Genomic DNA, 27,907 nt, shown 5'->3' with positions numbered 1-27,907 from the left:
CAGAAGTGACGACCCAAGTATTCCAGGCGCAATTACCAGCGGACATTCCGGGGAAAACTCCATCAATATAAAATGCCTCCAGCTGACTTATGAAGTAACATTAAAATCTTGACATTCCCTGTGGTACAAAAGACATAAGCACAGCAGGAGGTCTCCCCACCTCTACCTTGAATGATCATTCATCAGTTTCTGAAAATGCACATTTTTCTATCAAGCATAACTTTCTACTATGGGCAAATGAACTCAAAAGAAAACCCACTTTTGAAAACAAAAACTGGCTTTGAAATATCTGTTTTCATTTTTAGAAAGTGCACAATCCCAAAACATCAGCTTGTCATTGTCATCAAGTAGTCCCATATACAAGTGCCTCTAATGGACAGACTGCTTTGAATACCCAGGGATTACAGTCATATACCAGGGATGCTAACCATAGCACCACGGTGCCTGCATTATGCCAGTAATGCCCACAATTATACGAGGGCCACAGTTGTGCCAAGGCTGGAAACCATAAGGGTCCGGGCAGAGACCATATACCAGTCATGACCATTCTTATGCCAGGAATAGGTAAAGGGAGTCATGCTCTTAGTATGTCAGATGGCTGTCAGTGAACCACAACTAGACCAAAAATACCCCAAATACATAAGGATGACCATTATTATGCTATTGGCTCTATTCTGCCAGGAATGGTAAAATCTATGCCAGAGATAACACCCTTATGATGGGGGCTACCATACTCATTTGCTGGTCCTTAACACCAGGCGTAGCTTTCAGGAAGCAATAGTGTTTATCATGGACACCCATAAATACTAAGGAGTCTCTTAATTTGCTCCGGTCTGGGTCATGCCCTGTTCTCCTCTGGTCTTGGGCTGATCCTGCACCCAAATGACACATTTTCACTCTGACTCCTGCAGTCCCACACCTTGGTGGGTAAGTACTGATTACTGCTCAGGCTACTGCTGGCATACTTCTTTTAAGGTCCACTACAACATGATCAGTCTCCTTGTGGCGTAGTTATATTGAGATTGGATACAGACAGTCATGTGGGAGGCCCTACAGTCCGACACACTGCGTGCTTGAGTGTTAGTATGAAGTACTGCCATAGGTTTAGCTGGCTGTCACTCTGAGGGTCTTGAGATGAGCAATGCTGCCTTCTTTAATAGGCACCTACTCTCTGAATTAGATACTGACCTTGACTTCTCCTTTGAGAGCTACTTTGAAGGTACTGGTGAGCTACCAGTAGCTCCCGAGCTACTCGTCGGAGACCCATGGACTAGACCTTATGATCTTTATGGTGTCAACCTAGTAAACATACCTGAGCATAAAATGAAATCCACAGAATGTACATCACATAGGCTGGTATCTTTGATCAATAACAAGGCGAAAATTCTGGTCAAAGTACTGGCCACCAGGCTCGTCAACAGTGTAAGGACTCTATTAGGACTGGATCAAAAAGTATTTATGCGCTCCTGTGGGAGCAGACACTGCCTTAGGTGACTACATGCGTCCTTAGCAAACGTCCATAAAATATGTTGGTTGACAGTGTTGGTCTCCATTGACTTTGAGAAGGCACTTGATTCTATCTCTTGGTCCTTTCTTTACCAGGTTCTGTGAAAAATGGAATTTGGGCTAAGGTTTATTTCTCATGTGCGCCTTTTTTACTCCTCCCTGTGGGCCAGGGTTCGGGTTAAGGGCGCGCTATCCAGACTCTTCCCAAAAAAGCAGGGGACAAGGCAGGAATTTCCATTGTCTCTCTCCTCTTCACCCTCATAATAGAGCCACTACATATTTGGCAATGTCAGGACGCTCAACCTAGTGGCCTTTAAGGGGGGAGAGGGTTGGAGGACCATATTGCTCACATGCAAGTGACATTTATTCAAATCTTTAACATTTATGGAGAAGCCTCAGTACTCAAGAGTTAATTGGCATAAGTCAATTTTGAAGCCCCTAACAGTGTGGGACACAGTAGCCACTCTCGCTATCCCTGAGTTGCAGGTCACCAGTAGTCAATTTAAATACCTGAGCATTTAGATTTCACTTCACCAAGACAAAAGATGGAAGTAGAACATAGCCCCACTGCTGCTTAAAATGAGAACACAGATGATGGCTTGGAGTAGCCCTGCGATCTCCATAATGGGCAGAGGGGTGTTGCTCCAAATTATTTTACTACCATAAATGTTATATACCCTCAAAAGTTATCCTCAGTCGCTGGCTCAAATCATTGCAGTCTAGCGTGGCTTCTAACTTGTTGGGGGGTGGACCACCTAGAGCAGGGGTCTCCAACCTTTTCTGTAGTGAGAGCTACTTCTGCTCAAGGAAAGTCTTTCCGAGCTACTAGCAAATGTTATAACTGTAAAATAGTGACTACACTATAACCACCCTAAACAGGATGATCAGAAGTGACGACCCAAGTATTCCAGGCGCAATTAGGAAAACTCCATCAATATAAAATGCCTCCAGCTGACTTATGAAGTAACATTCAAATCTTGACATTGCCTGTGGTACAAAAGACATAAGCACAGCAGGAGGTCTCCCCACCTCTTCCTTGAATGATCTTTCATCAGTTTCTGAAAATGCACATTTTTCTATCAAGTATAACTTTCTACTGTGGGCAAATGAACTCAAAAGAAAACCCACTTTTGAAAACAAAAACTGGCTTTGAAATATCTGTTTTCATTTTTAGAAAGTGCACAATCCCAAAACATCAGCTTGTCATTGTCATCAAGTAGTCCCATATACAAGTGCCTCTAATGGACAGACTGCTTTGAATACCCAGGGATTACAGTCATATACCAGGGATGCTAACCATAGCACCACGGTGCCTGCATTATGCCAGTAATGCCCACCATTATACGAGGGCCACAGTTGTGCCAAGGCTGGAAACCATAAGGGTCCGGGCAGAGACCATATACCAGTCATGACCATTCTTATGCCAGGAATAGGTAAAGGGAGTCATGCTCTTAGTATGTCAGATGGCTGTCAGTGAACCACAACTAGACCAAGAATACCCCAAATACATAAGGATGACCATTATTATGCTATTGGCACTATTCTGCCAGGAATGGCAAAAACTATGCCAGAGATAACACCCTTATGATGGGGACTACCATACACATTTGCTGGTCCTTGACACCAGGCGTAGCTTTCAGGAAGCAATAGTGTTTATCATGGACGCACATAAATACTAAGGAGTCTCTTAATTTGCTCCGGTCTGGGTCATGCCCTGTTCTCCTCTGGTCTTGGGCTGATCCTGCACCCAAATGACACATTTTCACTCTGACTCCTGCAGTCCCACACCTTGGTGGGTAAGTACTGATTACTGCTCAGGCTACTGCTGCCATACTTCTTTTAAGGTCCACTACAACATGATCAGTCTCCTTGTGGCGTAGTTATATTGAGATTGGATACAGACAGTCATGTGGGAGGCCCTACAGACCGACACACTGTGTGCTTGAGTGTTAGTATGAAGTACTGCCATAGGTTTAGCTGGCTGTCACTCTGAGGGTCTTGAGATGAGCAGTGCTGCCTTCTTTAATAGGCACCTACTCTCTGAATTAGATACTGACCTTGACTTCTCCTTTGAGAGCTACTTTGAAGGTACTGGTGAGCTACCAGTAGCTCCCGAGCTACTCGTTGGAGACCCATGTACTAAGGAGTCTCTTAATTTGCTCCGGTCTGGGTCATGCCCTGTTCTCCTCTGGTCTTGGGCTGATCCTGCACCCAAATGACACATTTTCACTCTGACTCCTGCAGTCCCACACCTTGGTGGGTAAGTACTGATTACTGCTCAGGCTACTGCTGCCATACTTCTTTTAAGGTCCACTACAACATGATCAGTCTCCTTGTGGCGTAGTTATATTGAGATTGGATACAGACAGTCATGTGGGAGGCCCTACAGACCGACACACTGTGTGCTTGAGTGTTAGTATGAAGTACTGCCATAGGTTTAGCTGGCTGTCACTCTGAGGGTCTTGAGATGAGCAGTGCTGCCTTCTTTAATAGGCACCTACTCTCTGAATTAGATACTGACCTTGACTTCTCCTTTGAGAGCTACTTTGAAGGTACTGGTGAGCTACCAGTAGCTCCCGAGCTACTCGTTGGAGACCCATGCTTTAGATAATTGGCTAGAAGTTTGCCTGATTTATTTTGGCCACCATAATACTTTGCTGAGGATTTCAGTAAGTATAGGGAGGCCTGTTTGGTAGTGGATTCGTTAAAAGCGATTTTTGCAGTGATGAGATCTTTAAGGGAGTCCTTCGACTTGGAGGTGTGGAAGGAGTGCTCAAGTTTTTTAATCTTAGCAAGAAGTGTGTTATGTAATATGCGGGAAACTTTACGTTTATTTGACACAAATCTAATGATGAAATCCCGAGCGGTGGCCTTAAAGGCGTCCCACACTGTAGGAAAGGAGACATCATTCGTTCGCAAGACAAGTTTTATCGGCAGTCACATTGGCCATTTTGACCAGGCCATGTAAAACCCTTCCGATGGCTGCAACACTCTGTGGTGCTTGGAAGCATCAACATTGTGACTGCCCTCCTCTTGAAGTATGTATTCAAAAACACATTGCGGATGAAGACAACAGTTAAAAATGATCGAGGCTCATGGCAGGAAGCACACATCAAAAGATAGAAAGCCATCTTCGTCTCCCTTACCTTACTGATCCACACAGGGAAAGGAAATGGAGACTTTAGAGGGCTGGCAGTGCAGAGTGGGACAGATAGGCTAGACCTCTATACAGTTTGCAGAGGCTTAATTCCGGGTAGGGTGTTCACTTCAAGGTTAACAGGCACAGCTCCCTGCCGGAATGTACCTGCTAACGATTGGTTAGATGTTTTGTTTCTCCGCTTTCCGTTTAGTTCATAACACATCTTTCTTATCTTTCAATTTGTTTTTTGCCTCCCTTTCAGTTCCCCAAGGTCTTTGTGTTAGAGATCTGAGTTCCTTCTCTGTTTCTGTGTTTGTCTGTGATTCATGCTGGTGACACTTTGCCTCTATTTTACCCTCCTTGTGGTCATTGGATTCCTTCCCCATCAGTTCCCGGTTAATCAGAATGTTCCTTAAAGCTACATAAACCTTGAAGATTGGTAAGTTATTAAGCCTGTCTCTGGCATGATATACGTATACCCACCAGTATTTGGCTTAATCTTTGTGTTATCTTGTTCCTAATTTGCGACTTGAGACTCCCAAGAGCATGTGTCTGAAGGTCCTGTGACTGACAGAGATTCAGCTGACAACCAGCTCCCTTGTCTGTTTCTCTTCACCCTCTTCTCCTCGGTCCCTGTGAGAGGCGTTGCTTCACTATAAACTATTTTCAAAAAGTGTGTGGTAGGGCATAGACAACCGTAATGCAGTATGTGTAGTGCTGACTCTTGAAACTTCAGTAGTCTTGTTATGCTTGTAAGCAAATAGAATTTCATGGGATTTTATTGTGAGATGTTTCCGTTATGGTTTGAAATAAGTCATATTCAGTTGGAGTATATTTGGAACACTGTTTGTAGCTCTTGAAGTAAGCGGTTCCTAATCATCTGCACACACTATTCAATGAGCTAAGTTTTGATGCATGAATACAGACCTGCATAAGAGCCTAACATGAACAATTAGAAACAAACATTTAGAGAGTTTTAAACTTTGTGCCACAACAGGCATTGAAGGCGTTTTCATGGGAAAGTCAGTGTGTTACGTTTATCTGCTTGGGGTAGGTTGTTTGTAGGGAATTATTATTTACTCTTTCTATCTGAAACAAAAGCAAACACAAGCGCATCATCCTATGAGCGGATAGGGATCTTCCTTGTATAAATCCCCAAGAGAACTACCACAGTAGGTTTTAAGAAACACCATTAGCCACAGTTCCATCTCTGGTTTCTTATAGGTCAAAGAACAACTCCGTGGCCTATTCGAAAACACATTTTGGAGTACGTTTTGCTCTTATTTGTACTCTTACAGGCTTTTGTGAATTGGTCCCAAAACAACTAAAATGGGAACAAAAGAGAATGTTCAGGGAATATTCATAAATAATTAGTACAAACAGAAAGGACTGGGGCCTCTTTGCACTTTTACTAATAGAGTTGGAGCCGATAGGTGTCTATGAGTATGTGATGTAGCACTCTTGTGTAATTTGTAGTATTCACTTACTCATAAATGCTTTTGTGAACCAGCCACTGAGTGCCTCCCATCTAGGTATGGAGTATTGCATCTATGCATCTTTATCAGAGGTGCACATGTGAGGGCGAGGCTTGTCTTAGCCCAGCAGTGATGCTCTCCCCCAGTAATAGCAGCCCCCGAGGATGGATAGTGCTGGGGGCCTGAGCGGCTGTGTAGCCACTTTAAACAAGCTTTGAAGTGGATCTTGGAGGAAGACTCAGTGCATGCAGGTGAGAGATGTAGAGGCTTCCAGTGAGTAACAGGAATATAGGGGCAGTGTGGCAAGCAGCCCCCGTCACTCCTTCCTGGTCCACACAAGAACATGAGATCCGAGGCATGTGCAGTGCTTTGCAGAGCTAGAATTGTATTTGGGGAACAAAGTGAGGTTTTATAGTTGGATTATTTCATTTGCTTGAAATAATATGCATATGCGGTCAATTTCAGGAATATGGTTCGTCCCTTCTCATTGATCACCTGGGTCCATATTAGTGATATGGCGTACTGTCTTTGCACTATGGCACACCTTTAAACAGATGCGCCGGTTGCAAACAGGGAGAGTAGGTCCTATTACTATGAATACGCTGCCCTCAGGGCAGTTGCACACTTGTGCTGCCCTGGGGGCAGCGCATTCAGTGAAATACGGAGTGGCTATTTAACCCCTTCCCCGCGGCACGAATTTTGCCGCGGTGCTGGGGGGGTTCAGGGTGAGTGCGGCGCCGCCATGCTCGTGACGGAACCACTCCTTCATGAGCCACGGGCGCACTGTGCTCATGACAAAGTGGTTCCGTCACGACTCCGCCCACTTGCATTGTTCGCCCGCACAGGCGGGGAATCAGCGCCGCGTGGGCGGAGTGGCCGCAACGGCCGCAGCATGACGGAACCACTCCGTCATGAGCACACGGCGCCCGTGACTCATGACGGAGTGGTTCCGTCATGAGCAGGCAAGGGGTTAAAAGCAGCATCTTTGCTTGCAACCCGCCTGCTGAAAGGTGTTAGAAACCCCCTGCAGATTGGCGCAGTGAGTCACTGCACCTGCCTGCAGGGGGATGTCTGGGTGGTCCCAGAGAACTCCTTTCACCATTCCAAGAGGGTTGCCCTCAGGGGGCCCACTGGTGCACTGTCAGTGCACCTCCTAGGGACATTTTTGCCTCTGCGTCTATGTCTATTATTCAGTACGGGCACAGAGTCAAAGTGATTCTCTCATTTGCATGGGTCATGACCCCATGCAAATGAGGGAACACCGGCTGAAGATAGTGCTGGTGCAACATGTGTGCCAGTTCTATTAGTATTCCAGAAGGGGCTGTGCAAGGTATTCTGTAATACCATAGTGCCCCGGGGGTACAAAAAGCAGGCGCACACCTCTGTTGCTTTCCCAGTGCACTATCTGTAGTACGGCCACTGGTAGGCTCTTTATGCTCTGCTCTCAAATAACATCAAACCACAGCCAAATCTGGAAGCATTTTTTTAAATTGTCTGTTGTGATCTCTCTGTATTTGATGGGTATTTATGTTTGAATCTTAAAGGTACAGCATACCTTGCAAGGCTTAAACGGGCTATCAGTGTGCAACATTGTCATCTATCATGACTGGAATACCCCTGCCACCCCCCTCTAACATCGCAGCACTATGACAGGTCATTTATTAGTGGGACAAATCCTGCCCGAACCCCACCCACTCAAACTCCTAGTAGATGCTTGAGCTGCACACTTTATAATGTGAAGGTTTCCTTGGAACCAGCACTTCAATGAGCATGACACTAGGTATGACCATGGTCTAAATTTCATCTTAGTTTAGCAGTTGTATTTCTTTAGGGGGAAGAATATTGCCAAGGTTTGGGTCTTTAGTTGTGAGATATTTAGCCAGTCCTGGCTTTTAGGCCCGCATTGCTTTGGATTCTGCTACCCACCCTTTACTTTACTTTCCACCACCATAGACGAAAAAGCTGACTTTACATTACAGTCTGTAGTCAAGTACCATCTCCCATACATTGTTGATATGAAATAACAATTGTGAACAGAATATTCTGTTAGCTCTGGGCCCAGCCCTGGGACCGTTCTTCTTCAAGGGGGAAGGTGCCATAACTGCAAATGAGAAGAGGCTTCCCAGGACCCCATGCGAACTGGGATCTGCTGCACACTGAAAACCTGTACTGGGGTCCAGCGGCGGCTGGCAACATTACAATATTGTGGGGCGCAATACCCGAAACACTCACCATATATGCTGGCTTTCTGGCCGCAGGCTCTGAATGTGGTGTCCTTTGTCCTGGCACTCTCTGACCTCGGTGCTGACTCGGCAGAAAGGGAAGGACTTCCTCCCTTGTACAAGGTGAAACCAGCCAATCCTGGAGCTGCACTGCAGGATTGGTTAGAGCAGGCTAACCCAGTGCTCATTTTGAGGCTGGAGGCCTGCAGCTGCAATCCCTCAGCTGTTTGTTTCTCAGCCTTGGGATTGCAGGCTCTGAAGTGCGCAGGTCAGATTGTGCGGCTCTAGAAAGCTGGCCAATCAGACCTGCCCACTGGCAGGGGGCTGCATTAATGGGGCAATTACACTAATCAGCCCCGCCCACTGCCCTCGCGCTGTAGCAGCGCGTGCCTGAGACACATTAATAAAATTGTATTTATTACCATTTAATTAATGAGTGTGTCTGCTGCAATCATAGCAGGCGGGGTGACACTCCTCTACCATAATGGAGGAGCCGCCGCTGGTGAGGCCCATCCTAGTGGCTCAGCCCTTGCCAGGGTTTTTACCCAGCTATGCCCTTTTCTTTGTATTCTGTGACCTTTCCAATTATAAATGAAGGATTGCAAGTATCAGAATGCACCATCAAACAGGGCTGGGTAAAATTTCTACCCTGCATTGATTTCAGCCGTGATTCCCGAAGATCATTGCCTGAATATTGGCTGACATCAATATCGTGTCCAGAGTCATCAAGAAAAGTAGTACCCTAAAATAGAGTTCATAATAGAAAATTTACAACCAATGGGGTGCTATTGTTGCAAATGAATTTAGGTCATAATATTTATGTCAGGCAACATTTCTTTATATGATATTCCAATAACCCTTGCTCCCCCACTTCGAGGTCTGCATTTCCATCCTACCCTGTGCACCTCTCTCCTGTCGCCTGCCACTTCTCTGTGCACCCACTGCCACATAGTGCTCCTCTCTGGGTCACTATTACAAACTTCCATCTCCTTCGCCTGGCCCATCCTGTCCTACAAGCAGAGAGCCCTGCAATTCCCAAATGTATCAGTAAGCTTCCTCCTGCAACTAAAACACCTTGTGCGCTTTTCTAAAGGTACCCATCTCATACATGCCTACCCTCCCGATTCAAGCGGGAGACTATCGATTTCAAGGCTGTTCTCCTGCCTCCTGGTTACTGTACACAGAAACTCCATTCAAAGTTTTGCAAAGCTGCCAAACATAAATTGATGCCTGTCACACAGGCTTCAATCTCCCACTCCAAGAATCACCTCTGATACAAAGGTCAACGCTTTGTCCATAATTTTTGGAAGGGGAAATTGGAGCATGTTAGTAAACTGTCAAAAATGAAAAATGCTATTGTATACATACCGATAGCATACCGATTCAGGCAGATTGCCTCTGCTCTAAAGTCAGAGGGGAAATACATTCTCTGGGCTATTTATTTTTTTAAATCCCCAACTTGTCTGCTCTAAAATGTTGGCATGTAGGCACTTCTTCACTTTGAGCACTACATACGAACCTACTGCTCCCTCCTGTAACAAAAACACCATACATCTACATCATGTACCACTCTCTACTGATCTTTCACCATCCTATGGCTTGCTCCTGCACACGAGACTCTGTTCTGCCTCTAAAATACCCTGTAATTTCCTTCTAACCCTAAGCACACTACATTTCTCTCCACATTGACCCCCCTGAGCCATATTGAATTAGTGGTAGCTGGGATGGATGTGGGGGAAGTAATGCGTTGGTGGGGGCATGAGAGGTGTGTATAGCGGCTACTTATTTTCTTCTTGCCATGTGTGCTCGGAAAGGACTTGCACCACTCATATTTCTGGTTGTATCTTTATTTGTGGGGCGTTCCAATAGTGCATTACCTCCTCGTCCTTCTTCCTCGCCACAGTAATTAACACATGAGATTTAGGCTCCCACAGAAACTCCAAGCCAAAGAAAGTCAGCCTACTAGTTTCCCATCCCTCCAACATGGTCCCCACCTCTATCCACCAATGGGATACAAGGAGGCACCACACACCTCAACGACCTATTTTTTGGTTTCTTCACTGCTCCAAGTGCGGTTTCCTGTTTTCAGGTAAGTGGGATCGAGGTCCTGCTTTAGCAGACTATAGTATCACCGGGGTCGAGGTGTGCTGGACATGCTGGGGAGACCTCATGTTGCTTATGTATTCTGTGTCTCAAGCTCTCTGCGTACAGTGGTCCTGCTATAGTGGACCCTTGGGGACGCAGTTCCGGCCTTGTCTGTGCGGGCCGCCTGCTTTGTGCCTAACTGCTGCGTACTCTGCTGGTCTTGTCCTGCTTGAGCAGACTTGCGGGTGAGTCGCAGTCTTTCTCTGAGGTGTTTACTCACCTTTCCAGCCTTCCCTGGTGCTGCATTTTGGGTGCTGCGTATGGGGTAGTTGACGTCCGACGTGGCTACATTACGGGCGGTGGTTCCCATTCGCTGGCAGCCCTTGAGGTCTATTTACTGGTTTCAGGTGGCGTGCATGCGTGCAGGACATGCCGGCGTCCACCGCAATGCATTATGGGAGTGTTTCCCTGGCAACTGGGATGATTTTGATGTCAGGTGTTTGCCGGATCTGCTAGTTTATTTATTCATGTGTTGGGCAGTTTAGTACTGTGCTGCATGATGGCGTCGGGTGGCAAAGCACTTGGGAAGTCCCATAATGTGGAGAAGGTAGGACCATCAGAACCTCTTCTTTTGTTAGCGATTATTTAGGAGATGATTTAGGCTGCTGTGGCTGCTGTATTCAAGGGCAGGGGGGCTCTTCCTCCTTCTAAAAAGTCGAGGATGGATCCTGGCCCCTCCCATGATTCTGACGGGGAGGAAGATGTAGAGCTGAAGGGTCGTTATTTGCAGTGTTCTGACTTGAAGGAGGTTCTTCAGCACATTTGCTCTAATTTGCTGTTTCCTGAGAAAATGACCTGACTAAGACAACTGAGGGACCGGACCGCACCTTGCGACCCCCCTGATGGTTCAAGTAAGACATGACAACCTGGCTGTCCGTCCAGAACTGCACACCAGAAGTGCTGAATATGATCATCCCCCGTCAAATTTATGATAGTATCTCTGCACCTGATTCTTCTCTTGATCAATCAGGGGGATTTTCTGGCTTCCCTCGACCTGCAGGAGGCTTATCTCCATGTCCCGGTCCATCGGGAGTCCCAAAGGTTTCTATGCTTCTGTGTACTGGGCCGCCAATATCAGTTCAAGGTATTGCCTTTTGGTCCTTGTTCCTCTCCCCAGGTCTTTACTAAAGTGCAGTCCCCTCTGATTGGGGTATTGCCAATTCCAGAAATCTCCCAAACTTCATTACATTAATTTCTCCAGGAACAAGCTAGCAAGTTTATTATTGGGATTAGGATTTTTCCTTATCTGGATGATCTTTTGATTTCTGCCTCTTCTTTCCCTAAGGCGGAGTGTCATGTCTAGAAGGTTTTCTAAGTGCTGGGAGCCCATGGATTTCTGGTGAATCTGAAGAAATCATGCCTTATACCGACTAAGGATCTCACTTACATTGGGGCTCACTTCATGACTCTGTTGGGGAAGGTTTTCCTGACACAAGCCTTCAAATTGACACTGATGTCGGAGATTCATGTCTTGTTGTCCATGGACTGTCGTCCTGTGAAACGTTGGTTAAGGGTGCTGGGCCTGATGTCTGCTTCCTTGATGGTGGTTTCTTGGGCCCACCTGCATATGTACCCTGTTTTCTCCCACTGGCTCCCATGTGATCAAAATTTCAGTCAGGGGTGCTGGTGACTGCCCAGGTCAGGGTGGATCTTGGGTGGGGGTTGGACTAGGTGAATCTCTCCCGGGGCGAGTGGTGATGACCTATGCCAGTTTGTTGGGATGGGGTACTACCCTGGGGGACTCTTCTGTCCAGGGAAAATGGTCCAGGGCCCTGAAGTCCTGTTCTTCGAATTACAGGGATTACAGGGAACTGAAGGCAGTTCACTTGGGTCTCTTGGCCTTTGCAGCTCTTCTGGTGGGTTACCATGTGCAGGTCCATACGGAAAACCAGGTTGTCATGTCATACTTGAATCAACATGGGGGTTGCAGGGTGCGGTCCCTCATTTGTCTTAGCCGGGTCATTTGCTCTAGGGTGGAGAGGATGTTGGGCTCCCTATCTGCCATTTACCCACCGGGCAAGGAGAATGTGGTGGCGGACTGTCTCAACAGGGTGTTTCCCTCCATGTGCTCGCTGTCTCTGACTCAGGAGGCATTCCTAATGTTGAAACAGAAGGGGGATGGGAGCACACTGCTACCTCCCAGCACAGTTCGCCCCTTTGCATCCTGGTACATGCAGTTCAATTTAAATGCTTACTTGAAATGTTGCAGAGTGTCTCACCAAAGTTGGTGCAGGTTAGTGCTGTTAATCTCTAGACACATGTGTTTCTGGATTTCATCCTTCTTCAGTAGAGATAAAACGAAATTCTTCTGGGGTTTGCTGAGAAAGCTGCCACAATACTCTCAGGTCTCTGTACCTCTCCCTGGCGCACAGGTGCCTCCCATGAGCTCGTCAGCCCAGTGGCTCAAGGGAGCCTTTTTGAAACAGAAGGGGGATGGGAGCACACTGCTACCTCCCAGCACAGTTCGCCCCTTTGCATCCTGGTACATGCAGTTCAATTTAAATGCTTACTTGAAATGTTGCAGAGTGTCTCACCAAAGTTGGTGCAGGTTAGTGCTGTTAATCTCTAGACACATGTGTTTCTGGATTTCATCCTTCTTCAGTAGAGATAAAACAAAATTCTTCTGGGGTTTGCTGAGAAAGCTGCCACAATACTCTCAGGTCTCTGTACCTCTCCCTGGCGCACAGGTGCCTCCCATGAGCTCGTCAGCCCAGTGGCTCAAGGGAGCCTTTTTGAAACAGAAGGGGGATGGGAGCACACTGCTACCTCCCAGCACAGTTCGCCCCTTTGCATCCTGGTACATGCAGTTCAATTTAAATGCTTACTTGAAATGTTGCAGAGTGTCTCACCAAAGTTGGTGCAGGTTAGTGCTGTTAATCTCTAGACACATGTGTTTCTGGATTTCATCCTTCTTCAGTAGAGATAAAACGAAATTCTTCTGGGGTTTGCTGAGAAAGCTGCCACAATACTCTCAGGTCTCTGTACCTCTCCCTGGCGCACAGGTGCCTCCCATGAGCTCGTCAGCCCAGTGGCTCAAGGGAGCCTTTTTGAAACAGAAGAGGGATGGGAGCACACTGCTACCTCCCAGCACAGTTCGCCCCTTTGCATCCTGGTACATGCAGTTCAATTTAAATGCTTACTTGAAATGTTGCAGAGTGTCTCACCAAAGTTGGTGCAGGTTAGTGCTGTTAATCTCTAGACACATGTGTTTCTGGATTTCATCCTTCTTCAGTAGAGATAAAACGAAATTCTTCTGGGGTTTGCTGAGAAAGCTGCCACAATACTCTCAGGTCTCTGTACCTCTCCCTGGCGCACAGGTGCCTCCCATGAGCTCGTCAGCCCAGTGGCTCAAGGGAGCCTTTTTGAAACAGAAGGGTGATGGGAGCACACTGCTACCTCCCAGCACAGTTCGCCCCTTTGCATCCTGGTACATGCAGTTCAATTTAAATGCTTACTTGAAATGTTGCAGAGTGTCTCACCAAAGTTGGTGCAGGTTAGTGCTGTTAATCTCTAGACACATGTGTTTCTGGATTTCATCCTTCTTCAGTAGAGATAAAACGAAATTCTTCTGGGGTTTGCTGAGAAAGCTGCCACAATACTCTCAGGTCTCTGTACCTCTCCCTGGCGCACAGGTGCCTCCCATGAGCTCGTCAGCCCAGTGGCTCAAGGGAGCCTTTTTGAAACAGAAGGGGGATGGGAGCACACTGCTACCTCCCAGCACAGTTCGCCCCTTTGCATCCTGGTACATGCAGTTCAATTTAAATGCTTACTTGAAATGTTGCAGAGTGTCTCACCAAAGTTGGTGCAGGTTAGTGCTGTTAATCTCTAGACACATGTGTTTCTGGATTTCATCCTTCTTCAGTAGAGATAAAACGAAATTCTTCTGGGGTTTGCTGAGAAAGCTGCCACAATACTCTCAGGCCTCTGTACCTCTCCCTGGCGCACAGGTGCCTCCCATGAGCTCGTCAGCCAAGTGGCTCAAGGGAGCCATTTTGAAACAGAAGGGGGATGGGAGCACACTGCTACCTCCCAGCACAGTTCGCCCCTTTGCATCCTGGTACATGCAGTTCAATTTAAATGCTTACTTGAAATGTTGCAGAGTGTCTCACCAAAGTTGGTGCAGGTTAGTGCTGTTAATCTCTAGACACATGTGTTTCTGGATTTCATCCTTCTTCAGTAGAGATAAAACGAAATTCTTCTGGGGTTTGCTGAGAAAGCTGCCACAATACTCTCAGGTCTCTGTACCTCTCCCTGGCGCACAGGTGCCTCCCATGAGCTCGTCAGCCCAGTGGCTCAAGGGAGCCTTTTTGAAACAGAAGGGGGATGGGAGCACACTGCTACCTCCCAGCACAGTTCGCCCCTTTGCATCCTGGTACATGCAGTTCAATTTAAATGCTTACTTGAAATGTTGCAGAGTGTCTCACCAAAGTTGGTGCAGGTTAGTGCTGTTAATCTCTAGACACATGTGTTTCTGGATTTCATCCTTCTTCAGTAGAGACCCACGTTGAAAGGGCATTCCTAATGTTGCTTGTGAGGTTTAGGTCTCTGAAGGTTGACTTGTTTGCCACTCTGGACAATGCCAAGCTCTATTGTTTTTGCACGATTATGCCTTGCCTGGGGGCTTGGAAGGTTGATGCAATGTCCTTCCTGTGGCCTCAGGGTCTGTTGTATGCATTTCCCCCGGTTCACCTGATTCTGGCAGTTTTGCAGAAAATCAGGAGAGAGGGTGCGTTGGTGCTTCTGGTGGTTCTGGGTGGGTGGCACAGTCTGTAGTTTCCACTGTTGGAGTTGGCAGTGCCCCCGGGCTAGGCGCTTCCGTTTCATCCATATCCATTGTTGGGTCCCCAGGTTCCCTTCCCTGTGTTCCAATCAATGAGTCTTCAGGTTTCGCTCTTGAATGGTAATCGCTGATACAGAGGGGTTGTTCCCAGGTGGTGGCTGGCCTCATTCCACAGTCCAGGAGTCCTTTTACTTTGAAAGCTTATGCTAAGCATTGGGACAATTTTTCTGGTTGGTGTCTGTGCCAGGGCTTGTCTGTTGATGTGGTGGATCTGGCTCGTGTTCTGGAGTTTTTAATGGAGGGTTTTGATCTGGGATTGGCCCCTTCTACTCTCGAGGCCCAATAGGCGGCTATTCGGGTGTTCAAAGGTCCCCTTTTTGTTGGCAATGAACATTTGGTGGCTCACCTGTTGAGGTCTCTGGCTTTTCAGCGCCCTAAACTGATGTTGTCTCCCCCTCCGTGGGATCTTCCGTTGGTGTTAAGAGTCTTGCAGAGGGTTCCCTTTGAGCCTCTGGGGTCTGTGAACTTAAAGTTTTTGACCTTGAAGGCCATGTTTTTGGTTGTGATTGCCTCTGCCAGGCATGTTGGGGAATTGGGGTCTTTCTTGAGGTATGCCTTGTTTTTGTGGTTTTTGGAGGATGGGGTGGTGTTGAGGACTTAGACTACTTTTGTGCCAAAGGTGGCTTCTTTTTTTCATAGGTCTGCGGAGGTGGTCCTTCCTGTTTTCTTTCCCGATCCCCAGTCTGAGGAGGAGCCTCTGTTGCCTCTTTTCGATGTGAAGCGTACTTTGTTGACTTACTTGTCACGGACTGCTCCTTTCTGTAAAGTGGACAGTCTGTTTGTCGCTTTCGGTTTGGCTAGGCAGGGCTTAAAGCCTTCTTTTTCAATTCTTAGTCATTGGTTTAAGGAAGCTATTCTGTTGGTTTATGATGCCCAGGACGGTGTTTCCTGTTGAGGGGCGGTCTACTTGGTCTGTGGCAGTTTTTTGGGCCGCGTTCAAGGGGGTGTCCATGGAGGATATTTGCAGGGCGGCTACATGGTCTTCCCTTCATACCTTTGTGGCGTATTTCCGACTTGAGTTTGGGGGTGGTGCTTCAGTTCTTTTTGACACTTTTCTTCTGGGTTCTGTTGATTCTTGAGATTCTGTTTCAGTCCCATGTTGTGTGTTATTAAACCTGATGTTGCTGACTTTCTGTGCGTTGGCTGTCTTCTGTTCTACATGAAGCCAATTTGACTTTGGGATCTGCTCATGTGTTAATTACTGTGGCGAGGAAGATGGATGAGGAGGTAATGCCCTGGTTACTTACCGATAATCTTCATAACATCGATTCCTAGTCTTTCTCGCCACAGTATTGTTTATCATCCCTCCCGGCACTTGTTTGGGGGCTTCATGTTTCTGTGACTTTGGTTGCAGGTCTTTGAGGTGTGTAGTGCCTCCTTTTATCCCATCGGTGGATAGAGGTGGGGGCCATGTTGGAGGGATGGGAGAATTAGTAGGCTGACTTTCTTTTGCTTGGAGTTTCTGTGGGAGCCTGAAGTTCATGTGTTAATTACTGTGGCGAGGAAGACTAGGACTCAGAGTAATGAAGATTACCGGTAATTAACAGGGGCATTTCTGCATGTGATGCTTATCAAATGTTTGTTTCTGATAGTGTAGGGTCGGTTGCTTTGCTTCCACCATGCTATGATGTTCCTTTCATAGACACTTGCAACTCGATAGAGAGGATGAGAAGTTGCTCCAGCATTTTATCCATCCATCTGCAACATGCTGTTTCTTTAGAAGACAATCATCTTGCATCTCTACTATTACATCTATTGTTCTTTTTTTATAAACCCAGATGGAATGAATACTTACCTTTTGGCAGCTTTCAATAAATTCATCTATAGTAACCACGCCATCCTTATTTTTGTCCATTTTCTACAAGAGAAATAGTCAAGAATAATGCAGTCAATATAAAGCTTTTATATACTGAAAACTGATTTTTTTGAACAAGCAAGAAATAAGCCTACTACACTTTAGATTTAAGGCTTTTATACCTGGAAAAATGTTTCCACATGTTGTCTAGGTATTTCCTCTCTGAGGATAGGATATGTGCATTTCCCCATCATGTCATATATCGCTCTCATTATATCAAGCATTTCCTAAAGAAAGAAATACATTTTGTTATTAATGGATAAATTAATGTGCTGAAATAGCAATACATGTTCAGTTTTGCACAGTCTCAAAAGTTTTTGAAAAAAAAGAGACAAGTCGTGCAATGTCCTGGTATTTCGCTGCCAAATTGAACATCACAATGCGCATTGATTGATTGACTTCCTTTTTATAAGGAAGAGTCCGTATTCGGTTATTAAGACACACCCTTCCATCTCTTATTAATTTTGCTCTCTCTCTTGCCATAAAATGGTATTGGTAAAATTGGTTTCACCCAGTTTGACTATTGCACTTTCCTGTGGGGCCATATAGATGGCACAGAAAAAAACAAGAACGGTATGGGAGTAAAATGGCATGTGTGAGGTTCAATGTGTATTCACACAACTCAAACATATGACAAAAATGTATGACTATGCTGCAGGTTAAAGGCATTGGAGTAATACCTGGCATGGAAATGTACCCTCACCCTATAGGAAAATTGACTTTTAAATAATAATAAGTCACTCCTAAATTGTGCTGTCCAATCCACAGACAAGGTGCATAATATATAAAAAAGAAGCATGCTTTATATTTGAAAAGTGTACCCTCACAGGGACTGAAGGCCTAAAAGCTATTTCACTGTGTATGTTCAACTACATTTTTCCATAGGTAAGGCGTGGGAGTGATTATAGTATTTAATGTCGTCTCCACCTAGGAAGTAATTAGCAAATCCTCCTAAGTCATTTCTTACTTAATTTTCAGATTTCAGTTTAATAGTGATATCTAATTGTTGGTACCTTGTGTGGAAAATAAACTTTATAAAAATGTACTTCAGGTTGCTTGAGCCAGAACTGGCTTAAAACCATCTCTGCCACTCATCACACCTCCAAAGCTGGAATACATATCCTTGCTGGGAGAGTTAACACCTCTGGCTCAGAAGACAATGTCCTGCCTCTGACCCAAGAGATGGCAAAGAGGTGTTAACGTTTCACCCCTTCACAGGGGTTAAGTATCTAAGAGTGGATAGGAGTAGTTGGCAGAACAAAGTACAGCCTTAGCACTACTTCTTTTGACTTGAAGATGCCTGGGAAGGACTCTCTTTGGCAGACAGGCTCCATTCACAGGAGAGGAGAGAAACTGCTTGGGCCAAGTCAGGTGGGAAGGGGAGCTCATTTAAAAAGCAGAGTGGTCAAGATGCTGAAGATAGGCCTGTCTGTTGGTCACAGGGTTCTGCCATACTGAAACTGTGGCACCTGGTTAATTTTACAGTAACACAAAGAGGAGGTGCTGCAAAAGTAGGTGGGGTTCATCAAGAAAACAGTAAGTATTGGGTTGCAGGATTTCTGGCTAGAGCACATGACAAATCTTGCACCACAACCACCTCCTGAGAACACTCCTGGACCTGGGAACACCCTAACGGAAGAAGATGACCTTTCTGGAAGAAAGAAGACTCGTGACTACTGCTGAAAAAAGAAGTCTTATTCAAGCACATAAAGACTCCTGTTGGCTCCCAGAGAGTACCAAGAGTAAAGTAGTGCTCTGACTGTCTGCTTCAGGGACACGAAAAAGAGAAGGACTTCTGACTCCAAGAGGGCTGACCGTACAGGACTGGACCTTGCTGGAGATTTGACTGGAGAGAGACCTGGAGTTTCCAGGACTGATCAGAAGGAATTCTTGCAGCAGTTCGTCAGTTTTACCACCTCCTCATAACCAGGACAAGGTTCTGAGACTTTTCCAGGAAGGTCACACTCTAGAAGGGCAAGAAAGCTAGGCTAGTCTTACTCAGAGCATTTTGCTGTGCTGAAAATCGGTTAAGAGAGACTTTGTACTAAATGTATCCATCCTTGTGGATACCTGCCCAGCTACAGTTGCAAGCCTTGCACCACTGCAGGATTTTAACTTCCAAAAAGTGACTAAGTCCAAAAAGTAAAACCTTCAACCGGGGTTAGGCGAAAAGTCTATCAGATGGATATAGCACCCTCTGTGGCTATGGAATCTGGCTTTGTCCGGCTAAAATCTATTGGTTCCAAAACCAATTAGCTTCAACAGGAGCATGATGCTACCATACCTGAATGTGAGGGATCCTCACTGGCCACAGCCTTGAACTTTGAGCTGCTGAAAGATATTGATTTTCATTTCAAAGACTTAGGGGTATATGTACAATGAAGTGACGGAGCGCGGCTTAAGCCTTCTTGGCTTAACGCCACACTCCGCCACTTCTGAAACGCAGGGCTGCACCATATTTACAACAATACGGTGCAGCCACGTGTTTCCCCATGCGCTGACGGTAATTTTAGCTGTCTATCGCCTACACATACACCCTTGCCCCATAGTGCAAGGGTGCCTGCGTTAGGCGGGAATGATTGTTTATGTGCAGGAAGGTGTCCCTTCCTGCACACAAACAATCTTAAATGGCGATTTGTAAATTCTATGGGCCCGATTCACAAAGGTAAAATGAGATGGATTTCTCACTTTACAACTTTTGGTGTTCACAAAGGACATTTCCTACTCGTAAATACCCTATGTGAATACCGAAAGTCATAAAGTTCAACTTTTGGTATTCACCATGGGCATTTTCAAGTAGTAAATGCCCATGGTCAATACCAACTATCAAAAAGTTAGATTTTCGTCTCAGTTTACATTTGTGAATCTGGCCCTATGTATGCTGCTTGGTGTAGCACACATAGAAGTTGCAACTCATTATTTTTAAAATTATTGTTTATGTGCAGGAAGGGACACCTTCCTGCACATAAACAATCATGCATTGCGTTTTGCTGTTTTTGTGTGTGCTGCACAAAGCAGTACACATAAAAACAGCAAAAACGAGGAAACGTAATGCATTTCTCCTTGCTGCGCCCTGTTAAGACCGGGTTTTCCCTGGTCTTAATTTTGGCACTGTCCTATATTTACGCCACCCTTATAAATATGAGGCAGCATCAAAATCAATGGGGATTGCGGCGGAACGACCATCGCAACACCCATTGCCCACCCATTTCATGCTAAATATAGCATGAAAGGGGGCCTTATTAACACTGCCTTGTAAATAAGTCGAAGCCCGTATCGCCACCACATAGTCAAAAAAGTGACATTATGGTGGTGATAGGGGCTTGTAAATATGCCCCTGAGAGTCTTATTTAGAGGTTGGCAGATGGCATACTCTGTCAAAATGCAATCTTGTCGACTGTATTGCTAGTGCCATCGGTCTTCTGTTCTTAGCTGGAGTCTATGTCTCTCTGTGGAGCCTAATGTTGTTGTATATCTTTTGAACTCGCCCTCTCTTTGATCATTCCTATGGGTAGATTGTCCCGCAGCCATGCCCCTCTATTGGGGCTCTTATTCTGTTGGTTTGAGACCGGTCTTTATCCCTCAAGCCAGTCGCATGCTTCCTTCGGTGTTGCAAATCTCCAGGTCTTCTTCTCTGTAATAACATGGAGCTTTGACAGAAACAGCATCCATATTTGAGTTCTTGCTCCCTGAGTTCTCTCTACACCACCTTAAGTCTGTGTTCCTGTCTCTAGACTATTATAGTGCAATAATGGAAAATTCAGATAAGTGTATTCTCAAAATGAATCTGTCCTTGTTCCTGGATGTCTGTAAGATCTCATCCTGATCTTGTTGATTAATGATGCAAACTATAATCATAATTGGGAAGGGGAGCCCATGGGTATTGGTGCTTTGCGTGCAGTTTTCATTAAAACAGTTCCACACTCGGTCCTTTGCGTGCAGTTTTCATTAAAACAGTTCCACACTCTGTATCCTCCAGTACCCCCGCAGTACATATATTATTTCTCCTGGATCTGCCTTCAGAGTCCCCAGGTCGTGCTTATGTGGCCAAGTTTTCATTTTAAGTTTTCGCTTCCCCCTGGAGAGTTGCTATGAATTGCTCATTATGAACCTATTTTTCACTCATTTTGCAAATATCATATCTGAGCAAATTTACTACAATATTAGCCTTGTCAATCTTTGCCTTCAGTGTGGCCATAATTTCACTCACTGCAAGGATGATGTCTATTCAGGTAGGCTTGCAATTGTCTTCAGTTTGTAGCACAGTTGCCCCTCTGTGCGCATCACTTTCCTCCACAACCTTTCTGTCCCTCTGTGGCGCAGGAAAGCATACCTCTTCATTTTGCTCTGTTAACTGGATTTACAAACCCTCTAACACCCCATTGTTTCTGTGGATCCTTTTTTTGGTGCTGATGGCCTGTTTCTCACCATAGATGTGCCCTGACCAGAACTGTGCAAATCCGGGTACAGAAATCATTGCTGCCACTCAAGTAGAGGGGCATTACACTTAGCCAGTCCCCCCTCTGCCCCTTGTCAGTTTTCCCTTTTACCCAGTGCATGTCACACATCTTCTCTGGATTACAGCATGAACATTAGTGGCCTTGTAGGAGATGGATTTTCAGTGTTTTCTTGGCTCTTCTCTTCAGGCCAGCTTCTTGATCACTTCGGCCCTCACTGTCCATTAGGACTCTCCATATATTAGGCACCTAGGGTCTTCTGTTTGCAAACAGTTATCTCAGTTAGTTCATTTCAGAGGGCAGCACTGTTAATGCCTAGTTGGGCCTTCTTTTCCCGTATTATGCCTTGTTTCTCACCCAGTTCCTGTGTACTTGGATGGTCTTGCGTCGTCGCCCCATTGCAATTCTCTTCACTTTCTCCTCCCTTTGGGGCGTTATCCTTCTCCATCATTTGGGACTTCCAAATGGGTTTCTCCCCACTCACCTCCCTTCTTTAAACATGGCGCAGCACTTCTCATTTCAGGCGCTGTGGCAGAGGGGTCTAGTCTGCCTACTCCTTACATTGGGAGTCCTCCCAGCACCATTCTCCATTCTCCTGATTGCTGGGGACCAGGCTGGTTCTTAAATACACTCCGTTGCTGATACTGGGCTATGCTGCCTCTGAATGTCAGCGCCACTCCATTCAATGCTCTCAACTCGGCTTGCTGCATCTTGTAGGGCGCACCTCTTGAATGGTGGCACACCGGTTGTGGGGCGATCGACACTTCACCCACCAAAATCCTTGTGTATCTAAGATCTCTTCCCAGCCCAACAGGGCATTTTTTAATGGATACTCGATCGGATATTAGGGGTATTGGGTGGAAGGTCCAGGAGCTCACATACATAGAGAAGATTGCTGTCGTTGTCAAGCCACACCCCCAAATTCAGTCGTACATAGACCCTGATCTTGACCTTAAAGGGACAAGTGCTAGGAAGGGATAATAACTGCTTCTTCATCCTCCCACTACTTCCAATGACAGCAAAGCCACTGAAATCTACATCATCTCATTCTTCCACATGAATTATTAAATTATCAGTGGTGAGTGGTGTGATCAATTTCAGGACTATGGCTGTGCGCTTAGCTAATAGACAGGTGTTAGACCAGTGTTTTTAAATAGTTGGCTGTACTTCTTTCTATGTGTGCAATAGACTCAATTGTCATATCTTTGTGCTATGTTATTAGACATGTTATTAGGCTGTGTAACTGACCTACAGCTATTTTGAATCTCCAGGCTAATGTGGAAACAACTCTGATATTTACATAATTTGTATGAAGCGATTCTCATGTCAAGTAGTTAAGGGGCCACTTGTTGCATTAATTTGAATAATTCTTTACTTAACACTTTTTAAAAACATATCTTCGCCCACTCAGCATCTGTAAGATGAATAGACAAATCTCCTCCCAGTGGACCTAAGTCTCAATTGCACAAAACGGTTCATTCAAAGACTATAAAGTTTTATTATTGATTCACCTCCAATCCTACATTCTAACAATGTTTGGGCTTGCCCAACGTGTTCCATATCTACAGGAATGCGAGACATGTTACTTGCCCTTGTCACACACCAGAGATAGCTCCAGCTTTCATCTGCAGAAATATTCCCAAACATTTGACTGTGATTAGCACTCTTATGCAAAGACATTGCACACTAGGATAGTGTCTAGCAAATACCTTGTGCACATCCGTTTCCATACTCTCCTAACCGCCTTTGTCAGGTGGGGAATGAGTCAGACCTAGTTCTGATGTGAGACAACCTCCTGTAAACAGAAGCAAACATGGTGCGCACGTTTCAGCTGTGGAGCTCACATAAGCTGATGGAGCAGTCTGTGCTGCTGCACATTATACTACCTGCTAGCTGCAAGAATCGCTGTCAAGGGGGATGTTGTTTTTAATATTTCTGTACTAGAAAGGAAGTGAATAGTGAGGTAAGAACAATCGATCTTCTCTCCATGTGACAACAGTTGTTTACTTTCTAGCAGCACAGGCTGCTGTGACATAAAACATTCTCCATTCATCATGTTGTAATTAGAACTTCTGTCACTTCAATACCAACTTTTTCGTAGCACAGTCTGAGTACCTTCATCCACATCCAAATCAGCCCGGTAAGTAATTATCTACCTCTAGAATGGTACATGCTTCTATATACGTTGATGCTCCCGGGGAAACACACGAAAGATGATGTAGCATCACCATCTTGCTGTCTGCCATTTCTCACATAATAGACAGAAAAGAGCAATTTGCAGTCAACAGCCATTGCAATCCTTGTGGAGTTCTACCATGAGCGCTGACAACATGGTGAGTTAAGGGAATGGAGAAGATCCTTATTCCTAAATATAACAATGTAGATGGTGTCCACATCTTTGGCAGTTTCCGCTCCAATACGAGATTCTGGAACAGGAACTCAGTCTTGTCCACTAAGTTCTCCGGGGGAGCAGACTGAATTTATCCCAAGTAATCTTGAGTCCGGACACTAGGTAAAACATTTTACTAATTTCCAGCTTTCCTGGGGCACACTTTTCTGGCTGTCCTAGATCTCTCATCATATTGTTTGAATTCTAGGATGGAGCATGCATCTACTCACTGACAGCAACATCTTTATATGCTTTACGACTTCTTAGCATCTAAACCATTGGCTCCACTAGGAATTAGCGCAGTGCCTCTCTCTAATTCCTAGATCTCCGAATCTCTTTATGTGTCTTAATCCTCACATCTAGTCTAGTCTATAGTACTTTGATCAATTTCATAATGCTCAGGTTTCATACCTGAAATAAATATACCATTCCACTGGTATTAAATGCTATTTTGGCACCTAGGGCAGCTACGGTGTGCTCTGTGTCAACATATCGCTCATGGTATGTGTGATATAGGGATAAAGTGGTGTGGCCTGGTATGAAATCACATACAATTCTGTGTACTGATGATCTGATATTTTGTTTTAGCTCTCCAACCACAGCGCCAGCAACAACAACATCACACCTTCACAAGACCTCTGCAACTCCCTCGCCATCGCAGATATACATGACAGCTTCGGACCCCAGACTCCGCCTCCAGTCACCGAAATAACGACCCCCACCATCACCCTCAGCGCCTGGACCCCCATCAGCACTGAAGACACCACCCACATCATGAACACCATCCACTCTGGCTCCCCCTCTGATCCATGCCCCCATCATATCTTCAACAAAGCCGACATCATCATCGCACCCCACCTCCGGAACGCCATTAACAACTCCTTCACGTCAGCCTCCTTCCCTGAGAGCTGGAAGCACGCAGAAATCAACGCCCTTCTGAAGAAACCCACAGTGGACCCCAAAGACCTCAAGAACTTCCGCCCCATCTCTCTTCTTCCCTTCCCAGCTAAAGTCCTCGAGAAGACCGTCAATAAACAGCTGACTGCATTCCTCGAGGCAAACAACTCGCTCGACCCGTCCCAATCCGGATTTCGAGCCAACCACAGCACCGAGACCGCCCTCATCGCAGCCACCGACGACATTAGGACCCTGATGGACAACGGAGAAACAACCGCTCTCATCCTCCTAGACCTCTCGGCAGCCTTTGACACCGTATGCCATCGCACCCTAACAACCCGCCTCTTCAACACTGGGATCCAAGGAAAGGCCCTGGACTGGATCACCTCGTTCCTCTCTGACAGAACCCAGAGAGTCCGCCTCCCTCCCTTCCGCTCAGCAGCCACCGAGATCATCTGTGGTGTACCCCAAGGCTCCTCACTCAGCCCAACCCTCTTCAATATCTACATGAGCCCCCTCGCCGCCATCGCACGCAAACACAACATCAACATCATCTCCTACGCCGACGACACCCAGCTGATACTCTCCCTCACCAAAGACCCAGCCACCGCCAAAACCAACCTCCAGGTAGGAGACGTCACAGAATGGATGAAGCTCAGTCGCCTGAAGCTGAACTCAGACAAGACGGAGGTCCTCATCCTCGGGCAATGCCCATCCGCCTGGAACGACTCCTGGTGGGCCACAGCGCTGGGCTCCGCGCCGACACCCTCGGACCACGCACGCAACCTGGGATTCATCCTGGACTCCTCCCTCACGATGACCAAGCAAGTCAACGCTATCTCGTCCTCTTGCTTCAACATCCTGCGCATGCTCCGAAAAATCTTCCGATGGATCCCCACCGAAACCAGAAAGACCGTCACCCAGGCCCTCGTCACCAGCCGACTGGACTAAGGTAACGCCCTATACGCAAGAACTACAGCCAAACTCCAGAAACGACTTCAGCGCATACAGAACGCCTCCGCACGACTCATCCTCGACATCCCTTGCCATAGCCACATATCCGCCCACCTGAGAAACCTGCAATGGCTCCCCGTCAGCAAGAGGATCACATTCAGACTCCTCACCCACGCACACAAAGCACTCCACGAAATGGACCCCGAATACCTCAACAGCCGCCTCTCGTTCTACACTCCCACCCACCAGCTCCGCTCCGCCAGCCTCACCCTCGCCACCGTCCCACGGATTCGCAGAACCACCGCTGGAGGAAGATCATTGTCCTACCTGGCAGCCAAAACATGGAACTCCCTCCCCACACACCTACGACTGCCCCAGAACCATCTCGCCTTCAGGAAACACCTCAAGACCTGGCTATTCGAGCCCCCCCCCTCAGCACCTTGAGACCCTCACGGGTGAGTAGCGTGCTCTATAAATGTATTGATTGATTGATTGACTGATACTTGTATAAGATTAAGGCAAGATTTTTCAAGGCTTTGCAGCTGTGCAGTGTCATATGAAGTGATGCAAACTACAGCAAAGTATTGAATTGGGATTTACTTTTCAGTGCAAATCTTGGTTTGTACTGGGAAGTAGTCCTAAAGCAATCCAAAGTAGTGCTTTATGCTACTTCAGGTCTAGAGAGCAGCCCATGGGTGGTATAAGGGCAATCCCATACAAGCATCGGTTGATTTTGACACAGAGCCTTAGCTGCTAAAAAGGTAGTGATTTTCCTCTGGAAACAAAATAGCAAATCAACATTTGTGCTAGTTTGTGTCACTTTTTTTCTAAATTTGCACCAACGCAAAGTAATGACAAATCTTCTTTTCTATGATTCTTGAAGGGAGAAAATAAAAAACATAAACCAAAGAAGGCATGAAATGCACCTCATTGCCATAGCTATCTCATCAACAGACCGAACAAGAGCAAAAGCACTGAACATTATAAGATATTTTTGGTAGAAGGTGAAAGAAAAGACAGGGCTCTTGCTAAAGCATTCAACCAGATGCTGAATTACAAACAGTGAAATGGAAGACAGCACCCTTACTTACTTCATCGAAGATAGAAGTCTGCTGTGCCGCATGGGTCCAATGACAATGGGAATGGTGTGGCTTTCTGACATCTACCACTAAAGGCTACAGTTTATTCTTCAGTACTCAAACTGGAGCACAATGGCCTTCCAAGCAGCTATGATGGCCCCATAAATGTACAAGAGGAAATGTGCCTGGGCTAGTGCTTTTGTGGAGGAGTAGAAACAGTGTCAGGCATACCTGAGTCCCAGGAGTGTGCTCTGTAAGAAATACCAAAAGCACCCAGTCATCCTCTTCCCATAAGTGATGCTCAGTTTGAGCGCAATAAGACAGATCTAGTTACTCTGCTATAACCATTCTGTTGGAGATATTAATATATGTTAGTCCTGGAGACCTATGCTACCAGATTTCCTGACGTTAGCTTTTGAAGAAAAAAATGTGCCTATATTTTGGCATACACCCCAAACATCAACCAAGATTAGTCCATTTGAGCAAGTAGACACCCAAAGGTGTCCTGTATGTGCTAAATGAAAACTAGGAGACTCAATCAAGGCACTGGAATCCATGTCCTCCTTTGCAGAAAGCTAAGAAGAACACATACAAAGAGCTCAGAGGATTGTTCAGCAGACCATACAAAGGAGCTAGGGACATTAGAAAAATACCATGACCAGAGCACCTGACTTCTTTTATTTCAAAATGGGAGGTCAGATCCTAGTCTCAATACCTACACTATGCAAACGTCTGGCCACAGGTAGGAACAGTATACCATCACAGAGGGGCTAATAACCTGAATTAATAGACAAATCTAAATGATCAGAAGATATTCAGTGCAATCTTCCATGCAAACTATCTGAAGAAATGGCAGACCAACACAATGTGATTCCTACGATAACTGGGTCAGACAAAACCCAACAGATCTGAATGACCTCATATGTGGGAGAAGCTGCCTCTCCTTTCA

The 27,907-nt window shown here is 46.0% G+C and overlaps 1 protein-coding gene across 1 annotated transcript in view; it reads right to left on the bottom strand.

The window, feature by feature from the left end:
* KCNIP4 (potassium voltage-gated channel interacting protein 4) overlaps positions 1–27,907 on the bottom strand; it is a 618,256-nt gene that overhangs the window by 40,942 nt on the left and 549,407 nt on the right. The window contains exons 6-7 of the mRNA XM_085643329.1: positions 17,305–17,409; positions 17,123–17,185 (exon numbers count right to left, since the gene is read on the bottom strand). Coding sequence (XP_085499455.1) covers positions 17,123–17,185; positions 17,305–17,409 — 168 coding nt within the window. The remainder of the gene's footprint in view (positions 1–17,122; positions 17,186–17,304; positions 17,410–27,907) is intronic.

Source organism: Triturus cristatus, chromosome 2_2, assembly GCF_964204655.1.
Source record: "Triturus cristatus chromosome 2_2, aTriCri1.1, whole genome shotgun sequence".
Lineage (NCBI taxonomy): Eukaryota > Metazoa > Chordata > Amphibia > Caudata > Salamandridae > Triturus > Triturus cristatus.
The sequence above is the reverse complement of the archived record's forward strand: the minus strand, read 5'-3'. Positions and strand labels throughout refer to the sequence as shown.